This window comes from Ostrinia furnacalis, unplaced genomic scaffold, assembly GCF_004193835.3.
Source record: "Ostrinia furnacalis isolate ACB-3 unplaced genomic scaffold, ASM419383v2 OfSCF0183, whole genome shotgun sequence".
Taxonomy (NCBI): domain Eukaryota; kingdom Metazoa; phylum Arthropoda; class Insecta; order Lepidoptera; family Crambidae; genus Ostrinia; species Ostrinia furnacalis.
The window spans coordinates 662,163-683,547 of record NW_021130422.1 but is presented as its reverse complement, the minus strand read 5'-3'; the positions used below and the strand labels follow the sequence as shown (position 1 = coordinate 683,547).

General features: G+C 39.7%; 1 protein-coding gene across 1 annotated transcript in view; it reads left to right on the top strand.

The window, feature by feature from the left end:
* The first annotated feature begins 7,202 nt into the window (after positions 1–7,202).
* Positions 7,203–21,385, top strand: part of Dad (Daughters against dpp) — a 31,853-nt gene continuing 17,670 nt past the window's right edge. The window contains exons 1-2 of the mRNA XM_028305546.1: positions 7,203–7,731; positions 20,630–20,683. Of these exons, the coding sequence (XP_028161347.1) occupies positions 7,218–7,731; positions 20,630–20,683 (568 nt within the window). The 5' untranslated portion in view covers positions 7,203–7,217. The remainder of the gene's footprint in view (positions 7,732–20,629; positions 20,684–21,385) is intronic.

The following is a 21,385-nucleotide window of genomic DNA, read 5'->3' as shown; positions in this document are numbered from 1 at the left end:
AACAAATAATAAATCAAATTCAAGTTTAAATGCACTCTATGACATAATTTTTAAATTGTCACTATTAATATTTTTTACTGAATAACCTGTAAAGTTAATTCTACAATTTCTGAAAAATCACCTAAAAGTAACCTTTTCATTAGTGTAACCTAAAAGTAACCACAGCAGTTTAAAAGTAACCTAAAAGGTTACAAAAGTAACCTTCTGGCAACACTGGTCGTAAATCAGCCGCTCCATTCGGCCGTAAATCAACGCGTTCATACGATCGAGTACATTTGCCAACTCAGTGGCCACCGTAATGGAGATTTATTTCAAACTAGCTTTCCGCCCGCGGCTTCGCCCGCGTGGAATTTTGTCTGTCACAGAAAAACAATATCGCGTGCGAATTTGCTCACCGTTTAGACCTACCCTGGACTATGACAAACATTTTAAAACCAAAATCAGCTCAATCGGCCCAGCCGTTCTCGAGTTTTAATCAGACTAACGAACATCAATTCATTTTTATTTATATAGATAGAAGATGGGCAGTGAGGTTCATGAAAGACAATGACATGTGTTTTAATAGATGTTAATTTGTCACCAGTTTTGGTTAAATACTCAAATTCAAAGTTGGAAGGGAAAACTGCAAGGCATTCTCTTTCTAAAGGAATGGTACCGAGTTGAAAATGTAACTATTACCATATAATAATATTATGGCTATTACTACGAAACATACTACGATTGCTACTGTAGCGTCAGCGTACACTGCATTTGTTTATTAGACAAAACACAGTAGGTCGCGCGTCACGACTGACGCACATCTTATTAGTATATAAGCAGTTAATAATTAATAAAATACGTGTCGTAGCGGAGCCTGTTTTTATTTTTTTACCATAGAGTTAAATATTATTTTACTTCTCGAAATAAATGATAAATAAATAAATAATATCTCTGTTATATGTAGATTATACATAAATGATAGCATCAAAAAGTTGCATCTTATTTAAAAATATTACTGCTGAAAATACAAGACGTCATCTCTAATTTGAATAAAGTTTTTTTCTCTTAATTTTTATTTTTCTTATCTTATTTAATTCCTTTGCGTGTCTACTGCCAAGATGGCCGTGTGCCGCGTCGCTAGTAGTGATGGGATGATAATTTTTCATGCGTACGGCACCAACAGGGCGGATGCAATCTGCCCGCGCGTTCGGATATGTACTCTTGTCGAATTTTCTTTTCATTAATTTATTAATTTTCTTTCTAGAAATATGATTTTCAAGTTTGTTGTAGTTTTCAAATTAAATAACAGGATAGAATAGAAAATCTACAAAGTTAAAAAATATTAACAATGTCATACTTATTTTGTTTATCGTTACAACTGAGGTGAGCTGAATAATCAGCTGTAAGCTTAAGTAGTAAGTGGCGCTCCATAACTTTTTTTGCTAAGTAGGAGCAGGATCAGGTAAGGAAGGTCAGCGTTACGTGTGTTATTCCTTATTTTTTTTACTTTGACTCTATGGCAACTATGTGCTGTCAGACTAGGAGACTGGTGGCTCATTATGTCTGCCACCAGAGTGTGACCTCCCTCCCGACGGCAGCTGTGTTTATGAGAGACTTTACATGACTTAAATACCTACTGTAACTTTGATTTGCCTTTACCTAGGTACCTCTAGTTCATGAAATTTTATTTGTCTAAATTCCCGTCCTACAAGAGCCTGCATCCGAACGCGTCGGTTACGGTTGTGGCGACTAGTGACTAATTACACCAGAGAGCTTAATATCTCTCTCTACCTAAGGATAGTTGTCATGAGGTAAGACATCAGAATTTCTGTAAGACTACCTTATTTTTCTAAACCCATTCAACAAGAGCCTGCATCCGAACGCATCGGTTACGGTTGTGGCGACTACTAACTAATTACACCAGAGAGCTATCCCTCTACCTCAAGATAGTCGTCATGAGGTAAGACATCAAAGTTCTGTAAGACTTCCTTATTTTCCTAAACCCCCGTTTAACAAGATCCTGCATCCCAACGCGTTGGTTACGGTTGTGGCAACTAGTGACTAATTACACCAGAGAGCTATCCCTCTCTACCTCATGATAGTCGTCATGAGGTAAGACATCAAAGTTCTGTAAGACTTCCTTATTGGACTTCTTGTCGGGAATTTGAAGCGTCATGTTAGCGGTTTTGTTTTATTTCTTCAGATTCGTGTTTGGGCGACTATTAATGTGTAATAATGGTGGATTATTAACCATTAAGTGTTCGTGAACGTGCATGAGTGTGGGCAAGTGAAGCAAAACAGTGCATCGTGATTCTTCTGGTTCTCTCAAGTTGTCCATAGGAGGTCTCAGTAAAGCACCACAACTTTACTAAGACTCAAAGGGTGGGAAGGTGTATCATCTATCATCATTCATTATAATATCATTACTTGATCTCATTTTGTAACTCGTATCACATAAATACTTGAAAATGGCACCAATCAAGTCGACTTCGACGTGTATTGCCAACATCATCAAAAAAGAAGAAGAAGACTTCCTTATTTTTCTAAACCCATTCAACAAGAGCCTGTATCCGAACGCATCGGTTACGGTTGTGGCGACTACTAATTACACCAGAGAGCTATCCCTCTCTACCTCATGATAGTCGTCATGAGGTAAACCATCAGAAGTTCTGTAAGACTACCTTATTTTTCTAAACCCATTCAACAAGAGCCTGTATCCGAACGCGTCGGTTACGTGTGCGGCGCCGACGTCGCGCGGGCGCCGCGCCGCCGTCGTGTCGGCGCGGCGCCGCCGGACACCTAGCGCTGCCAATCTGTCGGTTATTGTTCAAGATAAACAATTTCGGTGACGGTCATTGGCTGGACGCGGCCGATGCCTTGGATCGATTGGTGACGGGAAAATTGAGTTTAAATCTGTGGTGGTATTTTCTGACAGATTTTTTTCTTATGAGGGTTTTCGCGATTGAAAAATCCGCCAGATGGCACTACGTAGACGCGAGGTCCAAATGCTGCATGATTGGCAGCATTTTTGACATGACATTGACAGATATGTCAAAATCCACCAATTACGCAGCATTTGGACCTCGCATCTACGTATTGCCATCTGGCGGATTTTTCAATCGCGAAAACCCTCATTGTTTTGAAATTTTTATTTTGCGATTCTTACTGATCTCGACTTTAATTTTATTGTTCCAATAATTATGCTCCGTTATTAATAACTGCCTAACTCAACTGCAACTACCTACTGCAACTCATAATAAACGGTTCTTACGGTCCACAAAGTTAAATTACTTGACGTTTTTTCTCACTGGTTCATATTACTGTTTCTGAAATAATACCTACATTTTTTTTGGGTTTTCGACGATTAATGCTGACCTCTAATAAAATTATAGAGAGTATCAGGCCTCTACTTCAACTTTTGCTACTGGAAAAGTGTATGTATTGTTTCAGTCTTTTAGCTACGTACCTAATGGAAACTTTTTAAAAAGACGGAAAACATTTTTAGCAAAACCAAGCCAAATCTCCACATACACAAAGAGTTTTCAACTCGCAACTTTCATTCAAAGTCGACATATCACTTCATTCAGCCCCAGCAGTGCATAAATACGAGGGCGCCGAGCATTTCCCGCCATTCCGCCCTACGCCGCCGGACTCGCTGGGCGGCCCGCCCTAGCGCGGGCGAACTTTCAAATGTAGGTTCCTACGCGTAGTCGACAATAAACAGAGCTTGTTAGATGTTTAAGTGTGAAGTTTACAGTGTTTATAATGGTTTGGAACGATAGTACAGAAGGTAATTATTATGTTAATTATATTATTTATTAAAACATTATGATTAAATACAAAAAAAATTTTTATGAGGTAAAAATAAAAATAATAAACTTGCAAACAAATATCATCGCTTAAACATTGTGAGTTAAATAAATAAATAATGTTAAAGGGAGTTAATTAAATGAAAATTGAGTTGATATTTACTTATTCTGTGTTAGAGTCGCTTTTCTGGTTTCAATATTTTTCATGTAGACTAAAAACGGTTTATTTCATATTTTAAGTGTTAAGTACACATTCAAAGGATATTGAACAATCTTTTTAAGAATTAACTAAAAACATTAACTTACAAAAAATTTATATCGTGAGACACTACGACGAATTTTAAGTAAGTACTTGTATGCTACACGTCGAAATAAGTACATTTAATTTTTTCAAATGCAAGTTTTTCATTTAATAAATTATTCTTTCATTTATTTAAGGAAATAAACAGCAATATTCATAAAACACATTAACCAAAACAAAATAAGTACCTAAGTAAGACGTTTTCCTTAAATTATTTCAATTATTATTTTATTTAATAACATACTAAAACTTTTACTGAAAATGTGTTTTAAAGAGTTTTCTTTACAAATGGTGTGGTAGATTGAGCGTTTTCAGTACTCCTAACGACATCTATGCTCGACTGCGTGAACTAAAAGTTAACTCAAGCAGTTAGTTATCGCAGTTGTTCAAGTTAATAAACTTTGACTTCCAGTTTCTAAAGTTGGCGTCAATTTCTTTCTGATGAACTTTAGAACTTTTATGTTTGTATGTACTTAGTCATAAATTTATTTTTAATTGCATTTTATGGGATGAGTTCTTTTGTAAAGTAACAATCAGTCCAATATTATTATTTTGCATTTCTCATTATTCAAATTACGAAGGTAGGTTGTTATACCGAGATATCTGCTTACATTTTATAACAAAATCTTCATTCAATAATGCATATTTTATTTTATTATTTAAATGAAGAATAAAAACAATCTTTGATTTATCATACTACTCTTAAATTATTTTTCTAATCAACAATCTTGACTTGGCTATTGACATGTTTATGTTAATCTGATTATAATATTATCGTCTTAATCTTTAATCCTTTAAACTTACTACAAAAATAGGCCCATTTGACTTATTTTATCAACGCTTTGAAGATTGACGTCATTATAATTTAATTTCTGAAAGAAATTAATTTTAACTCATACTAGTATTATATTATCTGTGCTCATACTATTAAATTAAAGCAGGTAGCTAAAACATTTGAACCAATGTCACCTTCATTCCATGTGTATCACAAAATGTTCCTATAGCGCCTATATTTTTTAATAAACTAAGATAATGCATAAACTTCTGCCATTTAATCATTAAATGCATTAAAGTTGTCATTATAGTTAGTGTACCTATTTGTATAAGTACAGGTCACGTGTACTGTATCATAAAAACAACTAGTTAATTCTTGTTTCTGAATCACAATAACTTTATTATGCATTTATTCGGCACGCCTTCTTTTAATAGACAAAATAAAATACCTAACTCCCACGGTCGGCATCTCTTCCTGTCCACCTACATGACGGCATTTTCGAAATGTCCTTAAGAGAACCAGATTACATTTTTAATTTTCACACCGCACTAGAATTCGAACTTTCGCTGGTTTTGAACCCGCGACCTTTGAGGCAGCGCATGCCACTAGGCCACCGCGGTCGTTACCCGCGGTTGGTAACTTCTAGTTGTATGGTGGCGGTGATGTTGTATGGCTAAGATTCGGACGCATTATCTTGAAGGAGCGGCCATTATTTATTAACTTCATGTGTCTTTTAGCTCGCGCATTCCGACGATGGATAGACAAAGATTATTTAGTGTGCAGAGGGGACTTTTTTAAATTCATTCTACCTTTTACGGTTATGAAAATTCATCTCTATTATTTTGTGCTTATTAAATCATTAATTAAATGTCTTTCGGTACATACACGAGTATTTATTTTTTCAGCCTTGCCTAAAAGAAGTTTCTGTATCGTTGATACAGCTAGCTGCTCATGTTAGTTTAAGTTAGTTTTAGTTATTGAAATTAGATACCTCCTTTTTACCAGGCACCAAAACATTGTGGGCAGAGCAACAATCATTAACAAAATGCTAATAATTATCAGATCATGAATTAAGTTTCAATCACATGATTATTATGCGTCAATGGTACAGGGGTGTGTTACGGTTGAATTCACGTGTTTCGCCTACATAAATATTAGACTGTGCACCTGTGATTTTTAATTGCTAATTATACCTAATTGACGCCCACGGAAACACAATGATTGACGTAATTGTATTAATAAAAATGTTATGTAGGTATGTACTACGTTGAATTAACAATTTTTATGATTTCAATTATTATTTTATACTTATTTTATTTTATTGGTAATAATGGGTAGTAGATGTCGCATTAACCTGCGACGAACGAATACGATATGAAAGAAATCAGACTTCTATGTATATTTGAATGGTACACCTATTATACCTGCGATTAACACGGTAATAAATAAATATCCGTTCTGAAAATTAAAGTACAGAAGTAACGTATTTACCTACTTTCCTATAAAGACTATGTTGGTTTTGTTTTTTGGTGGTGGGCAAGCTATATGTACATATTTGGGACGTGTATAAAGTGCCCTAGTAAGGGCCTATGTACTGAATAAACTATTTGAATATGAAGTAATGTTTCGATTTTCTTTTTTTTTTCAAAAAAAAACCTACGGTGTCTCTCAGCGACGCGCCTCTCGTATCCACAAAACATCACATTCTCTTCGCCTAAACTCGTTGCTCGGTGTCCGAAGCGGGCGGGTGGCGCCGCACGCACACAGGCGCGCGCACCTGACGCCGCCGGTGGCGCCAGCCGCCCGCCCCCCGCGCCCGCTGGGTTGCCAGCCCGCCGCGCCGCCGGCGAGCGGGGAGATTGCCGATTGATTGGGGAGACGCGGAAAATGTTGGCGACTTATTGTTTGGTGGATTGCAGTATTGTAATGGACGGGATTTGATGTGAACGAGGATTTGGTTTTATTAGGAAGATATTTTTGTTTTGACATTGTTGCACGTTTCTTACACTAAAATAAATGGTGAAATTAATGTTATTAATAAATAAATTGTACTTTATTTTACTTAACGCTTCCTATTAATTTAATTAAATTACTATTTATTTTTTTTACATCAATACTCTAGGATCTGTCCTAAAAATTTTTCATACAAAGACCACTTATTTCTACTTTCTAGGATTTTGTATTGGCAGATTTTATTACCCATAAATATTTTTAATAGAAACTTGTCTAATGTAAATCATTTTTGTCAACCGAACTATTTAAATTGTGGCAGCTTTAAACTTTAAATTATTGTATTATACATATTGCATCCATGAAACTTTATTAGGTAGGTACACAGCATTTAACCGAAAATATGCTGAAATTTCAAGACATCCAATCAAAACGTAGGGAGTCTTATTTCATAAGTCGAGCACCGGGATCGGGGTGTCCGGGCTGCACGGGCTCGGGTAAACATCGCGTGCAGGTGTCGCGTCAGCGGCCGCTGAGCGCGCGGGCGGCGGCAGTTGCAAGCGCGCACGCGGCGAGCGATGACGTGCGCGAGAGATGTCGCGCGGCGGCGAGCGCGCGGCTCGTGACGCCGCGGCATGTGATGTTCAGACGGCACGCGCTGCGGCGGCGCCTGGCGGCCGCCGGCGCGCCCGCGGTGCCCGCCGACCAGCTGCGGCGCCTGGCGCGCGCCCTGGACGCCGGGCCCGCCGGCGCCGACTGCGTGCCCGCCGGCCACGCCGCCTCCCTGCTCCGCCTGGCCGTCACCCGCGCCTACAGGTTCCCCGACCTGCGAGACCTCGGCGAGCTCCGCAGGGCCCCCCACTGCGCCGACCAGCACTGCTGCAACCCTTACCACTGGAGCCGCCTCTGCAAACCCGGTACGTCCGGCCGTTGACCCCGGCAACAAGTGCATGGAGTAAACACGAATCACTAGTGTATTTTGAAAATAGAATGTGCGCTTCATTGAAACGGATTTTATGTGTACGCGCGGAGTGCATCTGTGCCGGATTGGGAACGTTCGTGAAGGCTGACATGTGATCGCTTATCTCCGAACCTAACCTAACCTCTCGCTGCGTGTGACCCGTCGGCCGAGAGCCAGCGGGTCCCGGAGGAGTTCATGTGCACTTTCCCGTGGCCAGCCGGTGTTATTTTCACCCGCCCCGTGGCTAACTTCGCGCGATTGCAGCGGTTATCAGTGCCAATCGTTATCAAAGTATTTATCGCTACTGTTTGTTTCTGTATCTGTCGTTACGTTGCCGTGACGTCACCGGTCTCGTGTGCCCTGTCACATAGCCTCCAGTCCTCATGTTTCATGCTCCACATCGCTAGAAACCAGTGTTTTCTATTCCAGTAGTGGATCGCACAAGTGTAAACATTTCCGTTCGTTAATCTATTTATAGAGCTGACATCAGTTTAGTTGTTTCTTGGTTTTATTTTATTAAAATATTAAAGGTCACGCACATTTTAAGTTTAATAATCTTTGCGGATTGCTTGCGTCAATAGATTATGGAGAGCGTTGTATTTTTCTTGTTGTTGTCGAGTTGCGAGTGTGCGTTACGATATTGTGGTGGTGCGCGTAGAAAGAAAAGTAAGCGGCTATCACCTAATCTGCGCAGGGTCAGGCGCGCGATAGCTAGACAAGGTCGCGGCGCCGGCGCCGGCGGGCCGCGACGCGCGCGCCGTTAACTCTTGATTCGCGAACGCCGTCGGCCTTTGTCGGCAACGCATGATCTTTTCCTACTCCTGAAGGTTACACGGATGTTTTAAATCTCCGGCCCGTAGAAACAGGCCTCGCCATAGATGGCCAGATTTCCAATAAGATATTAATGGTTTGCAAGTATTCGTGTACGTTTTTGGACACAATCCTATCAATTCTCATCAACGGCTTCTACTTTCTACCCTCTTAAATATCATATTCTACATTCTACTAAACCAACACTATTATACTAGTATTCGTGCTGATAATCCCAAGCTTAACGAACAAAAACGGTGTTTCTTATTAGATGTTCGTTACGTCCGAAAGTCTTTACGATACGATCGAGTCAAACGATGTTTCTGAAGTAATGAGTGGCCATGACATCGCCTCACGCGCAGTCAAATCGCCTACAAACTTCCGCCCACGCCGTGTTACCGATGGGAGTACGTAGGTGTGTTGACAATGCCTTTTAGCATATTAATTAAAAAGAAAGGTGGAGAGATATGAATATTATCGCTTCCTAAAGGTTTGAGTCCTTTGTACGTAGAATGTTGGAGCCACAAGGTACATTCTACGTCGTACCACTGGTTTTGTGCCCCTGTCGGTAGGTGTGGCAGCTTCAAATTAGACTCGTGAGAAATTCCTCCGACTGTGTATTGAGTCATCGAGCTCTCGCCCATCCCATAACATTGGGCGAGTACCTACTTGGCGACGAAATTCTTTGTTACCAAGTTAATGGGCCTACAATCAACATGTGAAGCAATGGGAAACGAAGCGGCATACCTTTTTGGAATGTGCTAACTAACTTAACCCTACGGTAGTCGCGCTCTAAAATATTACGTTAATGGTCGCGCGGATTACATGCGTAAGCCATTTTATGGAGTAAAAAAAGAAGACATATCTTTATAAAAACATGTTTCTTTATTTTTTATATTTATTGTTATGTATTAGTTAATGAAATAATCAAACAAAGAAACGAGCAGTTCTTCTCAGTTTTTATAAATTAACCAAAACATAAAAATCATCATTTTTCATCAAGAAAATGTCAACTTTGGCAGTTTAGAAATTATCCAGTACTAATTGCACTTATTTATTATTTATATTTTGAACAGGAGATACAGGCCATCATGGAATGATAAGGACAAATAAATTTGTTGCACGAATTACAAGTATTTCCAGTACTTTGATTTCGCTTTCTTCCGCAGTAAAAGTAGCGACCTAAAAAACTCCGCTGTGATGGTTCTGAATTAGATGGATAATCACTGGTCTGAGAAACTTGTTCTCTTGTGGAAGAATGTGCACTTCTTCATTAGAAACCGAAGACTCGCCAGAAGATACGCTTTCATTGTCAATTACTTCTAGCCATTCTGCAATTTGTGCTTTTTGTCTATTGTTCATGATTTTTATCTGAAATACAATTATTTTATTGAAAACACAAATGTAAATACATACCTATGCCGTAATTATTTATTATAAAGCATTAATTTACTCTAATAATGCAAAAACAAACACATTAAGTAAAAAAGGTAACTTAAAAAATACTTACGTAATTGGTCGCGCGGATTACACGGGTAGACCATCGGCATTTATGGGGCTCCTGCGACACATCCAAAAGCGACCTGGCGCTCACATGTCATTAAGTGTGATCTTCGACTATGCAACTTAAAGTACACGAAGTATCAAAACGATCGCGTTGACCGATTTCAAAATATTCGACAATTTGCACGAGTGGATTACGGGTGTAATCCACGCGACCACTGTAGGGTTAAATTCCAATTGGCGAACATTTGGAATTTGAAGTCGGAACACATTTTGGAGTTTTGGACATGGAATCTTTCAAAGATCGAAATCAATAGTTAGTGAAACTGTAAATGGAATAACCAAAAATTAACTGAATTGGTTTTATTCAAACATAATATTACAATTCAATGGAACATGTACAGGAAAGAAGATTTGAAAGCTAATCACAAATCTATCACAAAAAGGAATTCATTCACTTAAAATTACAGTAATTGCAGCCATCCATTTTTGTACACCTATCAAAATAGACGATCATATTTCGATACCAGTTTCTACATACATCCTTCCATTTATAGCGTTGGAATGTACGACTAACGTTATGCGAGGCGTCTGGTCCTTGCCTCGCGTTATATACAGCTCACTTTCGCTTTAGATCGCCGCCCATTAGCGACTGTCAAACTGGCCAAACACTCGAGCCAGTGTAGCTGGGTTCTGCGAGCAAAAAAGAAATCCTTTAAGCAATGCAATTTGAGCGATTTTGCTATTTTGTCTCGCTGTAGTTCAAAATTCCATTTGTAGTTAAGACCATGTAGTTTGCCTTTGCACCAATTCAAAATCACCCCAGTTCAGGGTTACTTGTTGCTTGTAATGATAAGAATCGGTAGTAAAGATTTCAATTTCAAATTACAATTTTTGTCCACTTCACTTGGAGAACCATATCAGCTGTTGATGAGAAGAGGTATCACAAGAACTCTCTGTCAACATTGTTAGCTGTTTTTATAGCCGAAGAAGTATATGCACCATTAAGACATTTAATATCAACCATTCCTCACAATCAAAAGCCACTAGGACTCGGAACCCTCAATCGATTTCATTCACACTTGACCAGTTTTTTGCAATGGTGGGCAGCGTCTTGCGCGGACTAGTCACTGCGTCTCTTAATTTGCTCACGTTAATTTGAAGTTAATTAACCGAAGCCTGATGTTTGAGATGCGAATTCGTAAATTATCGACAGAAGAATTTGTGGTAATGGGTGGTCTACAGACGGAGACGTCTGGGAGGCATCCTCATTAATTTTAATGCTATGGCAACTTACATTATTCATTATTTCAAATAGAAATGGTATGATTTTAAGCAAATAAACATCTTCAAGAACGAAATTGCCAGTAATATTAATACTTGTGCTCAAAATAATACATATAATCGTCGAGTCAAAAAGTGTCATAACTTTTTTTACAAAGTTTATACTCATAGCTGTCGCTAGATATTCTACACAAAATAATAATAAATATCGTAAAAACCGTGACAGAAGCGTTACAGTCAGTAATTTTTAAAATTATGAAACGAAACAGGTGACAAAAATACTTACTCGTACACTAGCATCAACTTTCTGTATCGAGTCAATAATTATTAATTAGTGTTTATTTTCATCTGGGGGCACGGCAGTGCCCCCACCAAGTCGAGCAAAAAAGCGGCACGGCCGTACCATCCTTTTCTCGAAGCAATTCAGGCCATTTTCGACCGCCTGTAACTTCGTTGTGGATAAAACTAGAAGGCTGAATTTTCATTAGCTATGCAGGCATTGTAAAGACACGGTATATTTAAAATTTCATTCAATTTGAACCAGTAGTTTAAGAATTATAACGGGTCAAAGTTACTTAATTTTGTCACTCACTGACTGACTCACTGACTCACTGACTCACTCACTGACTCACCGATCATCAAAACTCTAAGGCACTTCTAGCAGACCTAGAAGCTTCAAATTTGGAATATAAGAAGTGTTTGGTGTATGAATCAAGGAAAAACTAAAATATTTGGGGGCACGGTAGTGCAACCGCCAAGTCGAGTAAAATTTTTCAATTTCGGTCCAGTTTTCTAGATACATAACTGCTGTCTACAAAATACAAAAAGAAATGAGATCCCATCAAAAACAATACTTGTCAAAAAAACCAAGTCTCGCAACTCAGTTGTTCTACGGTAAAAAGTTGTGAGATCCATGTAATACCAAGTCCAGGCCAGGAAATCTTTAACGTTTTACATAAATATATTGACTTGGTCATCGCATGAAAACACGTGTAAATAAAATTATTTAGTGCGATGGCCAAGTCAATAATTTATGTAAAACGTTAAAGATTTCCTGGCCTGGACTTGGTATTACATGGATCTCACAACTTTTTACCGTAGAACAACTGAGTTGCGAGACTTGGTTTTTTTGACAAGTATTGTTTTTGATGGGATACACTTGACCGCTGACAGTTGTAGACCTTGAGTTTTCTTATGCACCTCGAACAAGATTCACGGGGCCCCTTCCAAAAGATCTAGCTTATTAAACAATTATTATTAAAGGTTGAATTCTGTGACGAGACGGGGGTAATTGCAAATGCGACTTTTATAAAAATGGCTTTTGTGATGTTACGGAAGTCCTTGGGCGTTATTGATTACCACTATTACCACCATAAAAAAGATGGTCTCTTCTATAACAAAAGCAAAAATATTTGCATTTAGCAAACAAAGGAAGCAAGAGCGCTATAAAAGTCGAAGCAGGATATATTCTAACGCAATTGGCGCCATATCATTGATGAAGCCGTCTTTCGGAAATTGCCGTGCACCTGGTAGTAAGTGCGCCGCCGCCAGACCCCACCTGAGCGTTTTTGTCGGCTCGTCTCGCTCGGCGCCACCGCTTTGTGCGCTTTCGCGGCTGTTCCCACAGCCGCCACCACTAAATATAGTCTGACGCCGCTCTTCGGTCGTCCTTTGATTTGCGTCTCTGATTGACATCCTTGTCTTCGGTTATTGCTGATTGTCTCGTTACTTTTGGACTGACAGATAATGAGACGGTTTTTGCGGACCCCACTTTCAAATTGTCATCGACCATTTAGTTCGCCTTATCTTGCAAAACATTTACCGTGCGTAAATTATTGGCGTCTCGGAAATCAAATTTATTGCTTGAAGATTTGGTTCACATTATTAGCTCAACAAATATCCCCACAACTTATATAGATCTCATTAAAATCATTTTAGCTGTGCAGTTTACCTCACACTACTCGGTTTTATTGGACCAATTCAGGTTTCAGTTATTTATTGGCGTTATAAGGCTAGAGGAATGTTAACTACAAATACGAGAGCAAAATCCATCCACATCAATCTATTGAACATACCATGCGCCAGAGGCGAAGATCGAGCAAATCACGACGTGCCGTCGGCCTCTATTTGTGAATGTTTTTATGAGAGTCGGCGCTTTTCGACCGACGTGGGAGAAGGGCGCGGGAGGGGGGATCGTTATCTTATCGTGCGCAGGCGTCGACGCGACGCCGCACGCTCAGGCAGGACCAAAGATTGGTACGAACCTTGCGCGGGCGACTCCATCATTTGCTCAGTTCATTAACTCTAATCTAACCCTATTTAGACAACACCCGCCATGAGCTCACGCGCGTGACGAGCTCGAAACGTTATCGACGTAGGCAACTACCATTTACAAGTGATTCCGTGCCTACACGCCATTTTACCGGCCATTACGAGTGGGGTCCAAAATTTAATGATGTCGTCTAGATACACCAGTATAAGAATCCATCTGTTGATGTAGTGCGCGTCGCGTCGGAGGCGGCGGCATGGCCGATATTTATTTAGCCATAATTGCTTGTCGGCTGGCTGGCGCCGGCGCCATGTCGCGCCGGCGGGGCGGGGCGGGGAGGGGAGGGCTGCGGCGGCGCAGGTACGCCGCCCGCGCCCGCCACACTGCGTAACTTCAACTCGATTTTCGTGATCGGTTTTTTCCCGTTTTATTGTAGTCTGGTCATGTTTTTAGGTTGCTTTGTTGAATTTGTGAATGGTCCGCATTATGTGCGGCGGACAATAGGTTCGCATTTGAAATTTGTTTACAGCTCGTTACTCCGTGTGCTTTATACTGATTAGATGGCACACGATGGGAGTGTTTTAGTGGTCTCGTCGGCGGAATATTTAATTTGTGATGTATTTGGCGTAGTTGTTTCCTTGTGAGCGTGAGACGGCCAGCGGCCGCGGCACCTGCGCCAGAACCGGTCGCTCCCGGCGGCGGCTCCAGCGAAACTGGAAAAATGTCCACTTTATTGCCTATAACAGCATGACGACGTGTCAGCGATCGCTCACTCGCGCTTGTTAGGAGGTCTCTCCAACAATTTATTGGGCCTAGACAAGATTTGTTTTCGTAACAACGATACTCTGTTGCATGTTGTTGGCATTTAGGATTTCCTTTCTTTCTTTCTTTATTTGAAATGGTTACATCATCTTTTCTAATTCTATTCTCGATAACACTTCAAAACTGTTACGACAATTCCATTAGAATCACGTAAACGATACGCGATAGTAACTTGAGTCACATGGTTATATTTTCGTAATGTTACAAGAATTTGGTCGGTGTCTCGCCAGGTTATCGGGGGCCTCTTCGGGCTTAGGCACCGTTACCAATCAAAATTAATAGCACTTTATTGACAAAATTCATCTTTTATATCTACCTTACTGGGAGATTTTGAGGTAACATTATTTTCTTTGCTTAAGATGGGAGTTGGAGCATTAGTAATATTTGATGGTTTACTAATGAGTGTTAATTAATTCTTCAAAGGCTGATTATATTATAAACTACTAAAGCCGATGTCGGTCGCCTCAATGAGGCTCAATGGCTATAATTGGGCATAATTAGTCTTTGAGGCGGTCCACCACAGCGTCTTGCAGCATGGAGACTTTTCTATGAATATTTAAATACGCTGGCTATGGGCGATTGAAGCTAAGCTTGTTGCTAATTACGCCATCAATTCTGGTACTTGTTGTTTTAGAACCGTTTTCCTACTGTTCCTATGTTTGGTAGAAAAATTATTACTCATACTCATATCTACGCTCATATGCTGTATCCACTTAGAAGTAAAGCGTTCAACCATAACCGAACCAGTTTGCTCGCTTACACTTCAGGATCAATTCTAATGCCAATAATGTTATTTTGGTAAAATACTTTCACACTTCTAGAAAGTGTGTTGGAATCGCAGGCCTCGTTTCAACTAGAAGATCAGTGGAGTCGTGGTTCAGTGTATCGATAGCTTCTTTGTCTTCGCCGATCACTCGTCGTGTCGGATCGTGAGCATCATCTGAATTCTTGTTCCGTGTTGGTAGTACGTCATTGGCTTCCGGTAGTGCTAGCGCGTTGACAGGCAAGGTCCAATGCGTGTGCGCAACTAAGCCGCACGTAGGGCCGACACAGACGACATTCTCCCGAACAATTTGCATAGTTGATATTTGGACTTGATTATGACTCGTGTCACCGTGTGAGGTCAGATCGGGATATTTATCATCGGCATGCGAACAAAAATATGGTAGGTACTGAATAAATGAGAGACTATTCGAGCAGATTTAAACAATTTACTAGCTAATTTTACATGGCTCTGAAAACATAAATTATCAGATAGAATAGATAAAACAAAACTCTGAGAAAGTAGGTATGACTAGAGTCCAATGTACAACTTGCTAGGTGTAAATTGAAATCTAGTCGTATTGACGAATTCTGATAAGTGTTTTCTAACCTTGCGAGGTGATTTGAGAAATATCTAATACACAAGTAAATGTATTTGTAACAATAACACTACTTTCTATTCTTGTACCCGGCTATTTAGATGTACGAGGAATTCACTTTGTAACCAGATATTTGGAGTCTGAATCACCAGAACCAACAGACCGGAGTTATGTAGGTCTCGTTTGCACTTTATTCGTTTACAAATTATCGTGACAATCGAAAATGTTGCAGTTAGATGCTTCGGATGAAAGATGTGATTTAGCATTTAGTTAGGTTCGATCAATTTCAGTTCCCGTGACATTGTGCATTGTGAATAATATTGTACCCATTTGATATTGTTGTATTGTAGATTACTGAGGAAGAAAGATAGCGCAATGATAGGACCTGTCGTTACTATTCCTCCGTTTTGATATTCTGTCAAGTATGACTCATGTCCTCGTCTTCAGCCTATCCTTATATTCGCCACAAGCTTCTTCATGGTATTGGCCAAATATCCCTAGATGATTCAAAGAAGTAGATAGTGCCTTGTATGCAAATAAATCATTGTCCTGAATACCAGATTTCCCAAAACGACGGAATGTTTTCTCTGAAAGTAATCAATCACCTAATGTTGTGCTAGGCCTTACACGTTCAGGCGAGCATTCGCGCTCGCGTGGCGTCGGAGCGCTGCGCCGGCGCCGCCGCTGGCGCCACTCGCGTTATAATTCGGGCGGGCTATTTCGGGAGATTCACACGCGGCCGCGCTCCACCGCCGTTCCGTGTGTATAACGTTTTTTGAATTTTAGATCTGTAATAGCAAACAGATCTTGATTGTAATAGTGCACTTACAAACACCATGTTAAAGACGTAATGGAACTATCCTACTGCGCTTACATAGCACTTTTACTACGAGAGACACATAATGCTGTGTTAGGAGTTGAGGACATGAATTCGCTTACTCCAGACTAGTCACTTTTAGTATATTTAATNTTCCTAGTTTTTATAGTTTTCCCTTTACGTGGCCATTAAACCCTAACTCTGTACCAAATTTCAGCTCTCTGAGTTGATGGGAAGTACTAGTTCTATTTTGATGATCATCAGTGAGTGAGTGAGTGTCGTAAATGCGAAACTTTGCTTCCGCATAACTTCGGAACTAAATGACCTACAGACTTGAAATTTTGGATTTTAAGTATGTGATTATAGCTTACTAGATGACGAAAATTTCAGCGTTCTGGTCTTATCCAGAGGTTCTCAAATAGAGGCCTGAAAATGCGGCGAAATGGTTCCAGTAAAGGATGGTACGGCAGTGTTTGCTTCGCGCTCGACTTGGCGGGGGCACTGCCGTGCCCCCAGATTTCGGATATTATTTCTCCGACGTTCATCATACATAGATCACGGAACAACAAACCAAGAGAACGGTTTTTAAACATCAGCGGAATCCAAACAAATTATTACTGTCTGCTTCATCCATAGATATCTCGTTAAAATGTTCATGATTTATCCAAAATTGTATTTGCTGTATTTATGAATCATTTATTGACTGAGAGCACCAAAAAAACGTGCACGCGTTCTAATGGTTTAGATTGGCATGCCGATCTCGGCGGTTTTGTAAAAATTACGGGCATTATATTAAATCTGCAGCTGGAAGGATGAACATGAAGATATCATGCGTAGCGATGAGGAAACGTGCACGCGAGTTATTGATCATTACGTGAAATGTAGAAGGCATTCAATAAATCGACTGTCGTGTCTGTTCTATTACGCATAATGATCACGATTGAGAGACATGGCGCGAGAGAGCAGATATAAACAGAATAATAATCTATGTTCTTGTCAAAATGTTTTAGATAGATCCAAAATGGAACCGGTGCAGGCGCCTGTCTCGTCCTTGAGACAATATCCGTACGCCGTGGAACAACTAGTTGATACAGGTTTTGTGACGTTTTCTGTTTTCTGGCAGATCTATGCTGTATTTAATTTGTATGATTCGTAAATTATGATTGCTAATTAGTTGGGAAAACCAATTAGCGTGATTTCCTGAATCCCGTCTAAAGGGTTACAAGACCAAATTTGAAAATGGCATTAAACGTTGAGTCAAAGTTGTTTGGAAAACGCTGAATGTTGTAGCATTGTTATAATTTGTGTCACGTGAACGTCAACATAGTTGAAGAGGAATGTTAATGGAAAATCGTTACGGTTATAGTCGTCCAGAAAGCAAGGATTCAATAAAGTTTAATGTTTACTGACTCCTCAAATGCTTGCACCTTAAATTTCTAGTTGCAGCAACGCCAATAATTTTCTAAACACGCCGGTGAATCAGCGGTGTATTTGCCACTTTGTTTTACCGCGCTGCGCCGGCGCCGCTGGCTTGGCACACATAGCTATCTGCGATGGTTGCCTGTGTGGCAACGCCGTAAATCTTTTCACCTCTCGACTCCAGTTCCTCTATAAACGTTGGATTTAATAACAGAATCTCAGAAACGTTGACTATTTCAAAATGGCTGCACCGCAGCTATGTGACTCGAGCACTTGTTTACAAAATCTTGTAAGTACAGGTTTTTATCACACTCTTCCGTCTTTATTCTGAGATTCTTCAAGTCGATGTTTCGATTATCATAATAATTATGCTCAATGAATATTTGATTTTTCCTGGACGCGGGCCGACAACCTGATTTGCCGTGTGTGACTGTCTTGGGTTATACATTCCTGTGAATTTACCTTACAAGTTTGGAATTACGGGGCTTGGGAGGAATCTTATTGATTATGTTATAGTTTAAAACTGTATTATGCGTATAAATTGATTTGGTTCGGTAAACGCGTCCGTGGCGTGGCGCAACTCGCCGTACGCAATGGTTTCCGTCGATAGAGCGATTAATAAGCCTATGGAGCGGCCAGATTGACCGGTTCGCTTGTTACATAGTCACCGAAGGACAAACTGACTGACAACGTACGGTATTTATTGCTATAGATCGAATGTTCAGATTAATTACACATGCCGAGACTCCAGCGCTCCATACTTGCCTACCGACGTATCTACCTCATCAATTGACATTCCACAATCCGCCCGGCCAATTCAAACCCTATCTAAATTTATACAGAACTCATTATCCATTGACAGATCCCTTCAATAATTGAAACGCGATATTGCACATCCTTGTGTTGAAATATAAACCCTCGCACTCAGACCATTCGATACATTTCGATTCGCGCTCCTTGCAAGTTTAAGCTTCGAAGCGAATGAACTAATGATTTCTAATTAAAGCTGTTTCGAAAATATACTTTACAACGGTCAAGACAGAGTCTTTTTTCCAGCGGTAAGTAAGGGCTCATATGATGTAATATGTTTAGAAGAAATTGAAGTCACGCCACTGTAGATATGTTTATATGGATGACTTTGTCGTCGCAGAAAAGAAGATATTCCCGATGATGAATAGCCAATTTGCATTTTGGGCTGCCGTGATAAAGTTCAATTTGATATGGAGAGGCCGCGGTTGTAGACGCACATCAAGAGATTAAAGTCGACAACTGATATTATTTATATCTGCTAGATGCTACGCTAGGCGTTTACGGTCATTTACTTTCGCGTCGCAATGTTTTTTTCAGCTGCAATGTGTTGTGGAGCGCTCACACTTGCGTGACTCGGGATTGCTGTAGGCATAACATTTGGTGCAGTAACACCATACAACATCTTTTATTCAAGAGTCTGTATTGAAATCCCATTTGGTATTGGGAGTGTAAAGTGTTTAAGTGTACGATTAAGCAATAAAAGAGTCGTAAAATGCAATTGACAGATTTATACGTTCCCAAAATCTGTGGCTTTAAAATTGTCACTCAATATGCAGGTGCATGCATCGATTGTTTTGAAATTTCTTGCGCAAACGTCGTTAAGCGCTTCTGGGAACGTTGCACACCGTATGTCATAAAGTCTTATTGAATTCAAAAATGTAATTGACGCATAATTTGTATTCGAATTGTCAACCAGTGCGATACTAAAAAACAACGCTTGACACGTCCCGCCGCCGCTGGCGCCGAATTGCAAATGACAATTGCACAATTCACATTCGGAATTCGAAAACACTAAATGGCGTTCGAAATTCAAAATCACCCGGCGCGCGTGTCTGTGCTGGTTGCGGATGGCATAGGCTGCGTTCCAAATTCAAATATATTTTATCTTTTTGATAAAAAATAACGGATTTTTTGATTTTGGAATCCTTTTTGATTTTGGAATCCTTTTGTGATTGCTGTTTCTAATAGGTATTCGGCGTTAAAATTAGATGGTGATTTCCGAAACGGTGCATGATTGTCCCAAATTATACGTTTGATGCGAATGACAGTCGGAATTTCTGAGATGGCTCATAAAATTGTCGTTATACGAGATCAAAATATAGGTTAGTTATTACCTGCGCGCCGATCAAGGTTCGATTCCCGGCGGCTAATTGCGGCGGTTGTTATACCTGTTCCCCTGTGTTTGTTTAAACTTTTGTTTTTGTTTTATGTAACGCCGGCGATTAGTTGCGAGGGAATTTTAAGTGTCCATTTTTGAGTCAAGATTTCGGCTGGTTGTTTGGAATTCGGCGAAAATTGCCGTTCATTTTAGATGTAGACGGTGTTGTCGCCTGATGTCTAGACGGATGTAAAGATTTTTATTTGATCTCCTGTTAGTCATATTCTAATCCTATCAGACATTGTTTTGTATTTGTTGTTAAGAGAACGCGAAGGTCTCATGAATTTGTATAACCCGTTTAGAGTTTAGAGCTAAATTAAGTCTTATTTTATCAATTTCAGAAGTTTTTTGACATTAATTGCTTGTTTTCTTTTGTTTCAGAAACTCCCCCTCCCCCTTATAGTCGGTTCGCAATGGACGACTGCAAGCCTAAAGGTTAGTATCAAAAATCTATGTTCTTGCTTTCCTACTTGCTTTAGCTGTCTTATTTATCTTAGTGCATGTGCTTTAACATCGGTATTTCTTTATCTTATTTCAAATTTGATATTTCTACATGACGTTTTGTGTTACAATTTTAGTAGTTAGGTTTTTTATGATTTTAGTAGTTTAGTTTTCAATTCACATAATTATTATGATTTCTCGCTGCTGTATTAAATCAGTTAGATGCTTCCCAATCGATGATTATTATGAATAATGCTCTCATAAATACTTTTTAGACAGAAAAGGAGAGATCAGAAATATTATCAGCATCGCCAAGGAGGTGATGACCTTCATATGCCTGCATATCAAATAAACAATTGGATTACATACCTAGAATCAAATTTTTTTTCTGATCACTTGAAAAATATCGCCATCCATTAATTTCAATCTAAGTTATTTTATCCGATCAACTTCATTCAACAAACTGTCCATATAGCCGCAGCTATAGTCATCAATTCCCTTAAAAGAGCAGATAATTCGAATATAGATCATAGATGCGCATGCTCACGCGCACGGAGTGGTCTCGAAAAGGCGGGAAGAGTGGAATCCGGCCGCCGGCGCCCGCGCGGTTCCTGGAAACTAGGGATGCGTGCGATGCGTATCGATAAAAAGTTTCTCTTTCTGACAAAAAAGAATCCGAGATTTATATCGTAAGAA